Consider the following 15,851-nt stretch of genomic DNA (forward strand, 5'->3'; position numbering starts at 1 on the left):
TAGGTTAGCATTAGTTCTTAATATTGATGCCATTTTTTGTTAATGTAATTAATCAACAGATTCTTTTATGGTAAAAAGATGGGCTTCTGCTTTGATTCTGTTCAGATACGTAAGAACCAAGCCCACCCTTGGTTGATTTAAAAAATGATAAATAGCTCACTCCTTCCAAAAGCACTGTGTTTCACTGGGTTTTAAATTAAATTTCCCAATGTTTTGCTGTTCAAGAAAGTAAAGGATACCAGCAATACTAAGAAGACAGTTTTAAGTTGTCTGTAATAAAAACACCCAATGAAGCATAAATGGTATATTGTTTCAGTGGGAATGTCAAATAGCAGTTAGAGGCTACAAACTACCGAACAACCATCTTCATATGTGTTAGGATTGCTAATTCCAACTACCTTGTTCATCTATAAAATTTCGTTACGTCTAGAGTTCTAAGCCATTTTATGATAACTGCAGTATCCCTTTTCTACAGCCTTATTAAAATAACTACAAACATTTATTTTCCAGTTCGGTTTTACTTAAACTGTGTATCAGAGTTGTACTCTGGAGACCAACAAACCAACTTGAGGTAAATTATATAGCTATCCATATACTTTCCCCCCCTCCCTCAGGTGCTAATCAAAGGCTCCAAAAATGGATACTGTTTTAGTAGCATCTGCTTTATTCTTAAAATGCTTAATTTTGTTAGATGTAAAGATTTCGTGTTAACAAAAGTGGTTTTAATGTGTAAATATGAATGAATGCCTTTAGTTTACCCATTTGTCTATTATTAGTACTTTTTAAGGGAGGATCCTTTCATGATCTTGAATACATTTCGCTAGGTATTATTGCATTTTAGAATGAAAATACAACTGTTTCCTGTCTTAGATTAATTCTGCTGCTGCTATGAGAAACTGAAAATCAAGAATGTAATGCACTTTTTACATTACTATATACCATACATGTACCATAGGTTGCTTTGATACCTTTCCTGTAGCACAGCCACTAACAAAAGTGAGTGAATTTTAAAATTCTCTTTGGGAGGGAATCAGTACAAGTAACTCATCTATAGTTGGTATTGGCCTATGAAGGACAATAACTTAGGAAAATAAAAATTCTATTAATACACTTTTTGGCCTTAAAATGTCTTCTACTACTGAAAATATTTTAAATCTTAGCTTTATTTCTATTACTCCCTCTGTCTGCCTCAAGAAGAGGAATCGGAAAGAATGGTTTAAAGGAAGTAATATCATTGGTTTGTTGCTGATCTTTTGGAAAGAAAACATTTGTTTATATAAGCTGGAGACTTTTTTTTTTTTTGGCCGGGGCTGGGTTTGAACCCGCCACCTCCGGCATATGGGGCCAGCGCCCTACTCTGTTGAGCCACAGGTGCGACCCCCAGAGACTTTTTTTTTTTGTTTGTATACAGAGGAGAAATAATGCTGCCCTGAACCAATCAGATTTAACTCAATCAAATCAATCAAAACTGCAACTATTCTGTTTCTGTAGTATGGTTTTACTTAGCAAAGGTAAACTTTTAAGTATAGTAGGAATGCTACTTGACAATAGGAAAAGTCAATTTTCAAGCACATACCCAAACTTGAAGGAGATTAAACCCGAAATAATGGGGGATAAAACAACAAATGAGGTGGAGGAATATGAGAAAGATGTACGGTCCAAAGCTATCTGGTTATATTTTGATGTTGCCAATATTGCAAAGCCAAAATTTTAATTTGCTTATTTAATATATTTGTTGGCCAGAGATCTATTTTTATATCAATGTGCCTTGCATGTATATTTTAAAAAAAATTGGAAAGGCCATGTAGTAATGCCTGAGATAGTTGATGGTTCTTACCACCTCACTAATTTTTATGCAGTATGAAATGCTCATTCTATCGCCCAATTGGTGCTCTGTTTAAAGTTACAGATCTTGTCAAACTGGAACTATTTTATAAACTTGGGAAGTGATTTGCTCTTTTTTTTTGTTGTTGTTGTTATTGTTCTTAGTCTGTTAGTGGCTGTTAAGTAGTGGGAAATAGTAAAAGGATTCTTCACTCCCTTTTCTTCCCCCCTCAGCACCTTCAAGTAATGTGATGACACCATTTCCTGTGTGCTTTGAAAAAGTTTCAGCTTGCTGTCTCCTTTAGTGTTATTTTAAAAAGTGTTATAAAAAGCATTGTTTGCAAAACCTAGGGAGATAATGGAGTCCACTTTAATTTGAAATTCTGTGTGAGCTATGATCTAAGTTACTGGCTCTTTCCAACTTAAAAATTTTTTATTGTTAAAGCACCTTGCTTAGAAATTTTTAAATATTTATGTCTGCAACAATTGTCTCAAAATAATAAACTGTGCAATTCTTGTCATTAAAAGAAAAAAAGAACTGAACTCTCCCTAATGTGACTTGTTAGTTTCTCTGTATTTCCTGCCAGTGTAAATGTGAAAAGCTTTGCTTGCATTACGTTTTAGAAATGCATTTTGCACACTCGAATTTTGCTGAAGCTCCATGAAAAGGTTAGATCTAAGTAGATGAATAAAGCTATGCACATGTTTTGAAAGTTCAATCTGTGTGTCATTACCAAAAGTGACCTATCTGTCCTTATTACATTGCTTTACCATCTTTGAAAACAGCTTAAAGTTGTAAGTCTAGACTGGCTCATCATTGGAACTAGAAGAGAGGAAAACTGTCATCTATTTTAATGAAGTTCAGTTTATTTTAGAGCTTATATCTATTAAAGGGCTTTCCTTGAAACAGGGCAGTTTTATCAGCTTTACAAATCACTGGGTGCTCTTCTCAGTGAAATATTGAAATACTGTGTTATTCAGCAACTAGAAATGGGAAGTAATTCAAACTGATCTTTGTCACATGGGTCTCGGTGACAATTTTATGTCTTAAATCTGGCAGAAAGGTAGATAGCCTTTTTACCTTCCCTTTAGTGTAAATTTGGTTTACGAAATGATTGGTTTGAGATTAGAATCACCCAGTTGTGGATAGATCAAAGCACAGGTTGTATGTAAGTTTTGCCCCAAGCTGATTAGACCCAAGTTTAGAAATTGGACAAATTGGCTCAGTCACTGCAGTCTGCATTGTTGTACTGACTAGCTTTACTTCACACATGTGTGTACTTAAAAGATTGTGTAGAGTACTGACCAGGTCTTGTGAAATCATCTTTTAAAAGATTTTTTTTTTTTAATTTTTTTAAAACCTTATTAGGAGAGGCTAATAAGTTTAAGTAGAATATATTACTAATGGTTTACCCTATGCTCCTAGATGTAAAAAAATTCAATTTTATAGCTTTTACAATGTATAGAAGAGGGTTACTCCTCTGTCATCAAATGTAGTCTTGATGTATGTTACTGATTTCGAAAACACAGCAAAACCCTTCAGTACCTTAATTGATAGTGGCTGTTAAAAACTAAGTTGTCTAGTGGACACTGGAAAGGTGGCCAATAATGATGCATGGCCTTAAAACCCAGACATGTACAAGTGTAGCAAGCATTATCTTGGCTACTGGCTACTCTCTCACATCTGTCAGTAGTTTGCGGTCTTCAGTCCTAGAGCATATTGGAGGAGTAATTTCTGTGTCTTGTGTACATAGGCACTTAGGAGTTGAGTTACCTCTTAATCTGAAGGAAAGAATAACTAGTGTAGTACAGTTATGTTAGAGGATTTTCCCTTCTCCCCTCTCAAAAAAGTTTGAATGCTTGTTTTGCCCAAAAAGATATAGGTCTTTTCTAGATAGGAGAACAGTGACCAGAAAATTTACCCTTTTGCTAAATGCTTAGCTGTTTCTGATGTCATGGATTCTGAGGAAGTCAGTTACATAATGAACTTCCTTTATTGATGTCTTACTTCATGTTCAGTGTTTTAAAAATAAAAATTACAAATACTCTACAACCCAGATTTACCTATTTTATCAGAAGAAAAACTTGAGACATTTGTAGAATCAAATTAAGAGACAAAATAAGTGTACATTGTTGAATAAAAAATTTTCAAGTTTCTGAGGTCTTTTGTGTGCTTTAATTTTTTTAAAAAGTCTTTACTAAAAGCTAAGTTAAAATTGTGACATTGGTAATTTATGATTTTTTTCCAAAGGGTAACGTGTGCAGAGAATTTAAGTCTTAAATGTACTATAGTCTTGCGTCTTTTTCTGTTTCGTTTGTTTTTGTTACAGTGCTTAGAATTAGTGTGTTTATTGAAAAATAAGCTATGAGAGTAGCTATCCTGCTTTTTTGCAAAACATTGAGCCTTAATGCTTTTCCAGTCTGTCTTCGGAAATAAGAAACCAAAACTGAGCTAAGCAATTAAGCAACTAGAATGTAGAGCTGCCAAGACTCAATTTATTCATAACTATGTAGAAATATACACACTGGAGAAACCACATGTTTTGTTTTGGTTTTTTGTTTGTTTGAGACAGTCTCATTGTCATCCTGGGTAGAGTTTCGTGGCGTCATAGCTTATAGCAACCTCCAACTCTTAAGCTTGAGCAATTCTTTTGCATCAGCCGCCCAAGTAGCTGGGACTACAGGTGCCCGTCACAGTGCCTGGCTATTTTTAGAGATGGGGGTCTCCCTCTTGCTCCAGCTGGTCTCCAACCTGTGAGCTCAAGGCAATCCACCGGCCTTGGCCTCCCAGAATGCTAGACATGAGCCACCACACCCAACTTCTTTATGTTTCTTTAGCACTGATTGGTCACAGGTGAAAAAAAATCAATGCTAATTAACTTCAACATTATTAGAGTAGGGGATAGGGAGAAAGGACACAAAAACATTTACCAAAAGTGTATCCTTTAGTGTTGAGACTGATAATGTTTGGGTTATATACTTCATTGTTTTTTAAGATAGAGATTAACATGGCCCAGGGTAAGTGACTTCCAAGGACACAAACGGGAATTTGGGATTCTTTTGAAGGTTATGTTTAAATATTCTCAGCCTTGTAAATGTGATTAGTGTAAAGCATGGTAGTTAATTCAGTCTACAAAGTTTTGTTTTTTTTTAAATGACATTTATTGTGGATTTCAGCAGCTAACATTTGAAAGCAGTGTCTGTGAGCAGAACATAAAACTCATTCTATAGTGCTTAGCAAGGGTCTCATGCGTTAGGAATTCTCTTACTTGGAGCTTTTAATCCACTACTGTTGGATTCGGCGAATCGATTGGATCTGGGAAGTCTGGGCATGAGAACCCCACTCTCTCCAATGTTTATAGTCTCCTCCATGATGGTCACATTCCAAGATATACTGATACCCACGATATCCAGGATACTGGTAGCAAACCCAGCTAGGAAATCCAAAGCACATTGTATTATTAAAACTATTTAGGAAACTGGTGAATACTCCAAAACCTGAGCTCTTAATAGAATGGTACAGTATGCTTTTAAGCTTTAGAAAACAATAACCATCCTAAATGTATCAGGCACTGTTTATAAGCATAATATGACTATAACTACAACTAGGTGATAAACCTTGATCATGGAAAAAGGTACAAGAGTAGTCTGCATAAATGCTTCCATAGCGGCATGTCTAAGGGGAGAAAAATCTGCACCCTTAAGTGATAGTTGGTACAAAGAACTTGGGATTCAAAAGTATTAGTGACTGGAATGTGACATTTATACTAATGTGATGTCAGTGTATGAAATCTGATAAAACACAACCATTGACGGTATTCAAGGCTTGTATCTACAATTAATTTGTAATGAACTACAACTGTATACTTTTGCACTTACGCTCCACTTTGTATCTTCATAGAGCCAACTTCATTGTTGAACCAACCCATGGCTTGCAAGGAGGGGTAGTCATCAGAGATCTCCCACTGGCGTCCAATAAAGTTTTCTTTCTCAAAGATGGTAATCTTAGACTCCTTATGATTCTGTAATCCAGAAGTTGTTTGAAAACGTCTATTACTATTGTTGTGGCTATCCTAACCATATTTTTCTAAGTTGAAACATTTTCTAGTTTACAAAAGGATATACATGATCATTGGTTGTAAAAAGAGGCAAGAGAAAAGTTCAAAATTTTCTTTAACCAAGTTAAATACTTAATATTTGAAATGTGCAAATAACCAGTATAATAATTTGCAACAATGAAAGGCCAATGAAGATACTGCGACAGTGGAAAAAAAAATATTTGCAACATGTAGACAATCAAGGGGTTAATATTCACTAATAAGAAAAAGGGTGGCGCCTGTGGCTCAAGGAGTAGGGCACGGTCCCATATGCCAGAGGTGGTGGGTTCAAACCCAGCCCTGGCCAAAAACCACAAAAAAAAGAATTTCACAGATGAATACAAAAAGCCCAAATTGTGTCTCTGTGTGTGTGTGAATGAAATAACTTGTATGTCCAGTAGGGGACATGGATACTACACAAGCATTTAAGGGGGAAGATACTAACTTGTATAAAGTTCAAGAACAGGCGAAACTAACCCTGGTGATAGCAAAGTGCTGGGGGAACAAATTGGTGTCTGGAAAGGGACACCAGAAACTGGGGTGAAGGGCTTGTTCTATACAGTATATGACTGAAGTGTTGGTTACATGGGTGTATATGTTTTTCAAAACTCAAGAGCATGTGTACTGAAGATTTGTCTATTTTACTGTATGTCTATTACACCTTTGGTGGAGGAGAATGAAGAAAAAGATGAAATCACTTGCAGATAGGGGAATATTTTTTAGGTTTAGAACTAGGTTAACTTTGCCAGTTTAATTTTGGTAAGACTTTGAACTAAGGTGAAATCATTAGTCAAAATCATGAGAATATATAGACTATATTTGGAAAGGTTCTAGCCTAGCCTTACTTGCAATATAGGGGTCATTTGTAACATCTCGGAAGGTCATCTGCTTCTGCTTGAACTTATAAAGACTTTAGAAGTGCCCCAGTCTGATGCATTATTGAATAATGTTCAGTGTTGCAAAGTTACAATGAATCAAAGGTAGATATTGGAAGACTGGACTACTTATCATCCCCACTTACTGAAGGGTTACTTCAGCATTTCCCTGCTTCTGCAGTAAAATGTCACACAGATTTAAATTTAACTGGCCAAAGGTTTACTACAGAGTAACTGCTTTCACTGGTTCACTAGTGTTTGACCAGTTGATTGGGCTCCGGAGTATTGCTTCTTGCCACTTGTAAAAGACCCTTTCTTTTAGCTTAATACGGAAAATACCACCTGGTAGAGGAAAATTAAATGGCAGAGAAAGGGAAAGCACTATTTTTTTTTCTGTCTTTGACATTCAGTACAATTGATGAGAAATAAATGTCAATCTGTCTGCACCCTCTTGCCTCATACCTTACATGCACAGAAGTAGAATTTTTATTTAGAGACTCACAGCTGAACAGATGGGGCGAAAGGACATGAGACGCTCAATGTGGTAGGCATTACTCCCACTCCAGGCATCCCAGCGAGGGTATTCTCCTCTCTCCAGGACAAACTGTTGGCCGCAGAAGCTGGTATGCTCATAACCAATCCAGCTGCCAAAGACACATAGGGCTGTTTGTTCATGGTGTTCAAAGCCTATATAGCCTCAAGGAGATGGCATCTTATGTTTTAGTTAAGTTAGTTGTGGGTAAAATACCAAGCCAATCCCAGTAAAGCCATACAAAGTAATAAATTTATCACAAGAGATGGGGGATGAGCTGGCAGCTACACCAAGAAGGCTTGTAAATGTGATAATTTGGTTTCGGATTATCCACTGAAAGGGTCTATATTTCATTGGCCCAAATAAATGTCTATTAGCAAAGCCGATCTAAAGTTAGATTTCTTTTCTCTCCAAGTCACCCATTCTCTACCTGGCTGAAGCTTCAGGTTCAGGATCTAGTGACTGACTTTTGCTTTGGCTCTAGCCAGACTTGGTGTCTTCCTAAGAAAGCAAAGGGATGAATAGGCAGCTGATAGTACTAGTCTCTTTATTTGTCATCCTGCGAGTCCTTTTTCCTGCTGCCTCATACCTATTGTTTGTTGAAACACCTCAGCTCAATTTTTCACAGTTGTGTTTTAGTTACTGATGACATCTTAGTGTTATCCATTTAAAGGGCTAAAGAGCTAATTTCTTTTTTTGAGACAGTCTCAAGCTGTCACCCTGGGTAGCGTGCCCTGGCGGCACAGCTCACAGCAACCTCAAACTCTTGGGCTTAAGAGATTCTCTTACCTCAGCCACCCAAGTAGCTGGGACCACAGGCGCTCGCCACAATGCCCGGCTATTTTGTTGTTGTTGTTGCAGTTGTTTTAGCTGGTCTGGGCCAGGTTTGAACCTGCCAGCATCGGTGTATGTGGCTGGCACCCTACCCACTGAGTTCTGGGTGCTGCCTTAAGAGATTAATTTTGATGGCAAGCAATTTGTGGAAGCCTATCCACATACAAGGCCAGTTCTGCCTAAGCCAAAGGAGAGTCCTTTCCTTATGCATTTTCAGGCTGATGATAAAGGCCTCAACTACCCTGCCGAGAGTCAGAAGACAAAACAAGAAGGTCTCCTGAAACACCTGGCCAGGCACGGTGTCTCATGCCTGTAGTCCTACCACTCAAGGAGGCCAAGGTGCATAGCCTAACCTCAGGAATTTAAGATCGCCCTGAGCAAGAGCGAGACATCTTCTCTACTAGAAAAACTAGCCTGGTGTTGTGGGAGGCTGAGGCAAGAGGATTGAAATTTAACTGACTAAAGGTTTAACATCCTGGGAGCTGATAGCAAGAGGACTGTTCGAGCCCCAGAGTTTGAGGTTTATGTGAGCTATGACACCACGGCACTCTACCCAGGGCAACAGAATAAGACTGTATCTCAAAAAAACAAAACAAAAACCCAAGAAACACCTGGAAAACTAGGGAAGAATATGTCTCTGGAGTCCAGGGGTTGAATTCCTTTTTCCATAGAGAAATTAGCTAACAATGTCTGCTCTGGGACATGTGGAAGGAAAGTTAGTCATAAAGAGGCTGAAGCTTGACAGTTTTCCTTTCTACCTCTTTTCCAAATAGGCAAGAAAAACTCCAGTGTCCTGTGGCTGATCTGAGGGAATCCCAGATAATAGCCTGTGGGCTCCAGAAGCACTGGTCCTCCCTGTTGTATAGTTTTCTTTAATCCCCCCACCCCAATCTAGTGCCAACCACTAAAACTCATTTCCTTCTAGCTTTGGATTACTAAATTGTGCATGCAGTAATTTCTTTACAGCTTACTTCAGTATGGAGATCTCTCTCCAAGAAATGATTAGCATCTAAGGGAACATCTATCTTCCTCCATCCCTACCATTATTGTCCCATATCTAAAGGGACCTGAAATAAAGGGCCTTTGGTTCTACTGAGGTCCATACTCACGCGCCACTTTCCACCTTGAGGGACCGGACATTATCAAAACTGCGCTCAGAGACATTTGGACAAGAGCTAGTGAACTCCATCCTCTTGCCCTGGAAGTTCTCTTGGTCATAGATGGTTATCTGAAATGGAATTGTATGGAGCAAGAGAGCTAGAACTTGGTCTGTCAGGAAGCAGAGCCCCAGATCAACAGCTTAACTTGCATCTGATCCTGCGTTTTCTATCAGCAGCTATATCCCAGGATGCCTGATGAGATCTCTTCCAGTGTAGGCAGGGTAGGAAGGGGTTTGAATTAACATCACTGGTCGGTGGTGTTCATATTCCCAAGCTAGGATTGAAGTGAGGAGGGATTGGTTTATGATACGAATGGTCTGTCAGGGGCCATAGGTTGGCCAATGGATAGGTCAAGGACTTGTGGACTCTAATTTCACCATGTTTCCTGCATAAGCATAGCCCAGAGGCTAGGATTCTGGGAGTCCCGGGAACTCCCTTAGGTTGTCCAGTCATATTCTCTGTAGAAACCTAAAGTATAAAGGGAGAGTTGATTAAACCCTTTTCATACCTGGAACTAAAACTTGGCTCTTGGACATGGCCAGAGGACAATTCCTAAAGCTGTAAACTGGCCTTAGAGTTGACCCAATGAGGAACAGTGAAAAGCCTGAGGATCAGCCACTTTAACCAATGTTTAAAACCAACCTCAGGCTGCGAGTCAGGAGACCTGGGTCCTAGGACTTACTTGGGATCTGGTGGCAAATCTCTCTTCATGTAAGAGCTCTCATTTTCTCCATGGGCACAATCCCCTCTGGGCTGCTCTATTTAAGATGATATTAGCAGCATGGAGTGTAGTTGACTTAGGAAACTACCAGTTTCTCTCCAATTATTGGCTTTCAGAGGGGGCATCCAAGATATCCTTTCTTTAGCTGCATCTGGACCTTGGGTGGACCCTTCCCGCACAGACTGGTATTTCACTGGTTGGTCACTGTCTCATGGACAAGCACAGCCCTGGGGCCTACTCGGTGGCAGCATCTCACACCTGCTCTTGTTGGATCCTTTGTTTTCCATGTGAAGGGGTGGGCTTACCTTCCATGGCCCCAGGGACCCCGGCATAGGGTTGGTCTGAGCCATCTTGGTGGTTGGAAGGCTTTCTGGAAGACAGAACACACAGTAGTGACATGGTCTCTGGAAGGGGTTGTGGGGGAAGGAGCACAGGGAAAAGTAAAGGAAGCTTGAAGTCCAAAAGACAGATTTTGCTTGTCCATGAGACAGTGACCTGGCTCTATCACTTGCCAGCTGAGCCTCAGTTTTCCACTGGTAAAGCTTCGTACACACTACAATTATCAAGACTGGATGGCTGCCAAGTTTACATTGGAGGGTATGAAACGGAGGCAATGCTGTCACCTTGAGGAAACCTAGAGGACAGGAGCTGTAAAAGCATGATGACCTCTTGATAATTGACAAGGTGACAGCATTGCCTCGGTTTTATACAGCTGAATGTAAACTTGGCAGCCATGTAGTCCACACTCTTGCTGTAATTGGCCACACAGCCAGCAGTGCAGGATCCCAGCCTTTAACTGACCTGAATTCAAGGGCAACCTGGGCTCTGACCCTTCATAGTCTCAATTTTACCTGGCTCTTCACAGCATCCAAAGTGACAGGCTGCAGTGCATGACCGGGTTACCATCCTCTTTCTGCTTTTTGTCTCCAAGACCTACCCAGCCTTGACCTTACTGCAGCCATTTACTGTCTCACTTGATTTCTAGAACTCATCACAGTACTGATATATGTTCTATTGAATATGCACTGGCAGAGCATCTTGATAGCAAGGCCTGAGTCTCCTGGGTGATTGCTGTAGCACCATGCTGGGCACATGTCGAGACAGGAGGTGGCAGTGGGGGGGTGTCTAAAAAGACTCGCTGAAGGAAGGTGAAGATGAAAAGAAGGTAATAATAATATTTAACAGTGGCTCTCTCTATGCCAGTACCTCTTCTAAATGCCTTCCATTTAATCTTTACAGCAAGCCTGTGAGCTAAGTACTATCATTATCCCCATTTTACAGATGAGGATACCAAGGCTAATAGAGGTTAGGAAGACAGTAAAAAGGGTAGTATGTGCAAAGGTAGGAAGGATAGGAGGATGGGAGAGGGATAAAAGATAGGGGAGGGAGGATGGGAGGGAAGAAAGAAGACAGGCAGGTGTACATCAGGTTTGACTCAACACAAATATTTGTGACCCTCCCTCTGGCTGGGATCACACCCAGGAACGCTGTGTGTAAACTCTGTGATATGTCTTTCCATTCTGAACCTCTGAATAAGCAATATTTCCCAGCTCCTGCCCCCTACACCTTCTTCCTATGCCCCAGGATCTTGATCATTTCTTGGGGGCCCCAGCCACGGTTGCTAGAATAGCAGTTGTTGCCATATGAGTGACTCCTTTTGGGTTGATAAGAGAAGGTTGCCTTCCTCAGAGTACCCCGCTCCTCTCCAGCCACCCTAGAAGGCTCTGGCCATTAGACAGGAAAACTGGGCTCTCTTCTGGGCATGTCTCTGCAGGGGAAGGAGAAGGGCAGGGTCCCCTTGGGGCCTTACTCACCCAGCTCCCGCTGCACAGTCTGGGTCTCCATCTGGTGCCACTTGCTCTGCGGCCCCCCTCTTTATAGTCCTGAAGCTGATGGCCTCTGGCCCTGTCAGCACTCTGCTTTCCCTCTGCCTTTGTTCCTCCTGATCCCCAGAGCTTTGGTGGCTCAGCCTGCTGGGCAGGCATCCCTCAGGCCTTTGTTTAAACTGGGGATATAGAAATCCAGACAGGCCCCATTGCTGTGGGTGAGGCTGGCTGCTGCAGACCTTGGCTGTTGTGGTCTTAATCTCGGAGCAGCCAGAAGGTGAGAACAGGAGGTCTCTGCCATAAGTATTTGTCCCTTGTCCTTCTCCAGGTTCCTCACACCACCTCAGGACCTTCCTAAGACCTTGTGAAGCCCCATGTCAAAATGCACCTACCTCACTTCCATATAGGATACACATTTCTTGTTAAAAAAATTGTGAAAGGATTATTACAATTCTGAATTTTATTGAGGAAAAAATGGTTCACTGTGTTCTTGAGAATCTTTATTATACTATATTTGTATATAACTATGCAAGAGCTGAATTCAATTGTAGTTGACAAGTAGACGTAATTTCTCTGTAGCAATTTTATTAAATATTCATTCTGCAGTTTTCTCTAAAGATCTGGAGCCAATCAGTCTTTTGGGTGTTTCAATATATTGTTTTAGGCCCTTGGAAATCTCATCGTCCCAAGGTACCGTGCCTATAGTCTCCTTAAAGGTAAAATGACTTCTCCCAGCAAGTTCAAGACACTTGATGAAGGCAGGGCAGGGGAATCAAGGGCCTACCCAGGGGCCTTGAAGGGGAAGAAGTATTGATCAGGTATCACAGGCACTGTGGGAAGCAAGAAGACAGACACAGTGGGTGGGGAGGGCTTTGGACCAGGTAGGTGTGGGTTCAAATCCCAGCCCCCAGACTTTGGCAAGTCACTCAGCCTCTCTTCAGCCTCAAAAAACAAGACAATATCTACCTGACATATTGTTAGTTTACTTTTTTTTTTTTTTTTTTTTCAGTTTTTGGCCGGGGTTGGGTTTGAACCCACCACCTCTGGCATATGGGGCCTGTGCCCTACTCCTTTGAGCCGCAGGCGCCACTCAGTTTATGATTATTTATTATCCTACTCTCTTTTCCAGTGACAGACACTATAGAAAATCTTATAGCAGCTTGGAGGGAAGAAAGTTCTCCAAATCCCTCTGTAATCTCACTAGCCCATACTTCAAGTTTCATCAGAGCCCCTTATTCTCTAGAACCAAAAATTAGGGGATGGCAAGAGGGACTTTACCTAACAATTGCAATCAGTGTAACCTGGCTTATTGTACCCTCAATGAATCCTCAACAATAAAAAAAAATATATATATATATATATATATAAAAATTAGGGGATGAAGTCTGGTATATATGTGAGTATTTACAGATTTGGGCAGAATATTCTAGCCATATAAGTTTTTTTTTTTTTTTGAGAGAGAGTCTCAAGCTGCTGCCCTGGGTAGAGTGCTATGGCATCACAGCTCACAGCACCCTCCTGCTTGGGCTTAAGCGATCCTCTTGCCTCAGTTTTTCTATTTTTATTTTTATTTATTTGTTTATTTTTCTGAGACAGAGTCTCACTATCTCACCCTAGGTAGAGTGCTGTGTTATCACAGCTCACAGCAACCTCAAACTCTTGGGATTAAGCGATTCTCTTGCTTCAGCCTCCCAAGTAGCTTGGACTACAGGCACCCACCACAACACCCAGCTATTTTTTGTTGCAGATGTCATTCTTGTTTTAAAAGCTGGCCTGGGCCGGGTTCAAACCACCAGCCTTGGTCTATGTGGCCAGCGCCCTAACCACTGAGCTACAGGCACCAAACCTAGTTTTTCTATTTTTAATAGAGACGGGTCAGGCTGGTCTCAAACTTGTAAACTCAAGCAATCCACCAACCTCTGCCTCCCAGAATTCTAGGATTATAGGCATGAATCACTGTGCCGTCCAGCCATATAAGTCTTATGTGTTTGCATTTGGTTTTTTTGATCAAACATGAAGCATGACGCACCACCCCAAGGATGTTTCTGCTGCTTTGATCAATTAGTGATGTCTGGGCCAATGGTTGGCAAAGGACAGAGTTGCCCTGGGTATCACAGCACACTATGGCTTTCTGATGTCTGTACAATGGCTTAAAGCACTAGCTGTTCATGGCTGGTGGTTCTTCCTCTATTTTCCTCCTCTTTCTCCTTTCTTTCCTCTCCAGAATTGGGGTCTTAGGGAAATACTTATTTGGCCATTTGTTCATTCATTTATTCCTTAACCCCGAGACTGGCTTAGGTAACCCCACAATTGTGCTCTAATGGAACCTTGCACTTCTTCAATGATCACATTGATTATGCTGAAGAAATTAGAAACTAGAAATATTGGGCCCCAAGGAGGGGAACTGAGATACCTGGATCTCAGGTACATAACAAAATTTCCACAGTGTACGTTTCTGTAATCTTTGAATTTTGAACACTGAGAACGTATTTTCCATTAAAACAAAGTTATTTTTAAAAATACTGATTGCTGGCTCGGCACCTGTGGCTCAAGCGGCTAAGGCGCCAGCCACATACACCTAAGCTGGCGGGTTCTAATCCAGCCCGGGCCCTCCAAACAATGACGGCTGCAACCAAAAAATAGCTGGGCGTTGTGGCGGGTGCCTGTAGTCCCAGCTACTTGGGAGGTGGAGGCAGGAGAATCACTTGAGCCCAGGAGTTGGAGGTTGCTGTGAGCTGTGATGCCACAGCACGCTACCCAAGGCAACAGCTTGAAGCTCTGTCTCAAAAAAAAAAATACTGATTGCGGCTTAGCGCCTGTGGCTCAAGCGGCTAAGGCGCCAGCCATATACACCTGAGCTGGCGGGTTTGAATCCAGCCCCGGCCCACCAAACAACAATGATGGCTGTAACCAAAAAAAAAAAAAAAATAGCTGAGTGTTGTGGTGGGCACCTGTAGTCCCAGCTACTTGGGAGGCAGAGGCAGGAGAGTCGCTTGAGCCCAGGAGTTGGAGGTTGCTGTGAGCTGTGATGTCACAGCACTCTACCCAGGGTGACAGCTTGAGGCTCTATCTCAAAAATAAATGAATAAATAAATAAATAAAAATAAAAATACTGATTGCTTGATTATCTACTTCTTCCACTAGACTCTGTACTCTGTGAGGGCTGGGGCTTTATCTGTCTTGTTTGGCTATAAACTATAACTCCTACTTTCATAAATATATTTTGAAAGAAGAAAGGAAGAATTAAGTTCTGTGGCTCTATGGGCACAGAAATACTTGTGGCATAGTCCTTATTGCTAGGAGCACCCAGCTAAGCTTGGTCCACTCACCCCAGCCACAACTGGCTTACTTGTTCCATATGTGTATTTCTTCATTTTTTTAGTATTTTTTATTTTTTTATTTTTTTGCAGTTTTTGGCTGGGGCTGGGCTTGAACCCACTGCCTCTGGCACATGGAGTCAGCGCCCTACTCCTTTGAGCCACATGGTGGCTCATGCCTGTATTCCGAGCACTTGGTAGGCCGAGGTGGGTGGATTGCCTAAGCTCACAGGTTCAAGACCAGCCTGAGCCAGAGTGGGACCCGTCTTTACTAAAAGCCCAGACACAAATGCACAAAACTATTGTGGGGGAGAAAAGTCAAGAGTTATTGTGCTAAGAATTTAGAAATATCCATAAAGCATTCTTGGAGTCATAAGCAACCCTAGCCTGTGCTCCCTCCACTTTCCTCAATCACCTTAAGTCCTGGAAGCTTGAGAAGGATTCTCAGATCTCCAGTGCTAACAAGCAATCTCAAGCAATCCTCCTGCCTTGGCCTCCAAGAGCTAGGCAGGAGGATAGGCAGCAAGCTTTCCAAATGCCAAGTCAATGTGTTGTTTTTTTTTTTTTTGTAGAGACAGAGTCTCACTTTATGGCCCTCCGTAGAGTGCCGTGGCGTCACACAGCTCACAGCAACCTCCAACTCCTGGGCTTAAGCGATTCTCTTG

The 15,851-nt window shown here is 41.2% G+C and overlaps 1 protein-coding gene across 1 annotated transcript; it reads right to left on the minus strand.

Moving 5' to 3' along the window:
• Nucleotides 1–1,979: 1,979 nt before the first annotated feature.
• On the minus strand, nucleotides 1,980–11,888 carry CRYBA1 (crystallin beta A1). The gene is made up of 6 exons (XM_053570741.1): nucleotides 11,858–11,888; nucleotides 10,349–10,413; nucleotides 9,272–9,390; nucleotides 7,299–7,440; nucleotides 5,704–5,846; nucleotides 1,980–5,258 (listed from the first exon to the last, which is right to left on the minus strand). The coding sequence occupies exons 1-6, from the start codon at nucleotides 11,886–11,888 to the stop codon at nucleotides 5,111–5,113; spliced, it is 648 nt and encodes a 215-aa protein (XP_053426716.1). The 3' UTR covers nucleotides 1,980–5,110.
• Between the last annotated feature and the right edge of the window lie 3,963 nt (nucleotides 11,889–15,851).

This window comes from Nycticebus coucang, chromosome 18 (assembly GCF_027406575.1).
Source record: "Nycticebus coucang isolate mNycCou1 chromosome 18, mNycCou1.pri, whole genome shotgun sequence".
Lineage (NCBI taxonomy): Eukaryota > Metazoa > Chordata > Mammalia > Primates > Lorisidae > Nycticebus > Nycticebus coucang.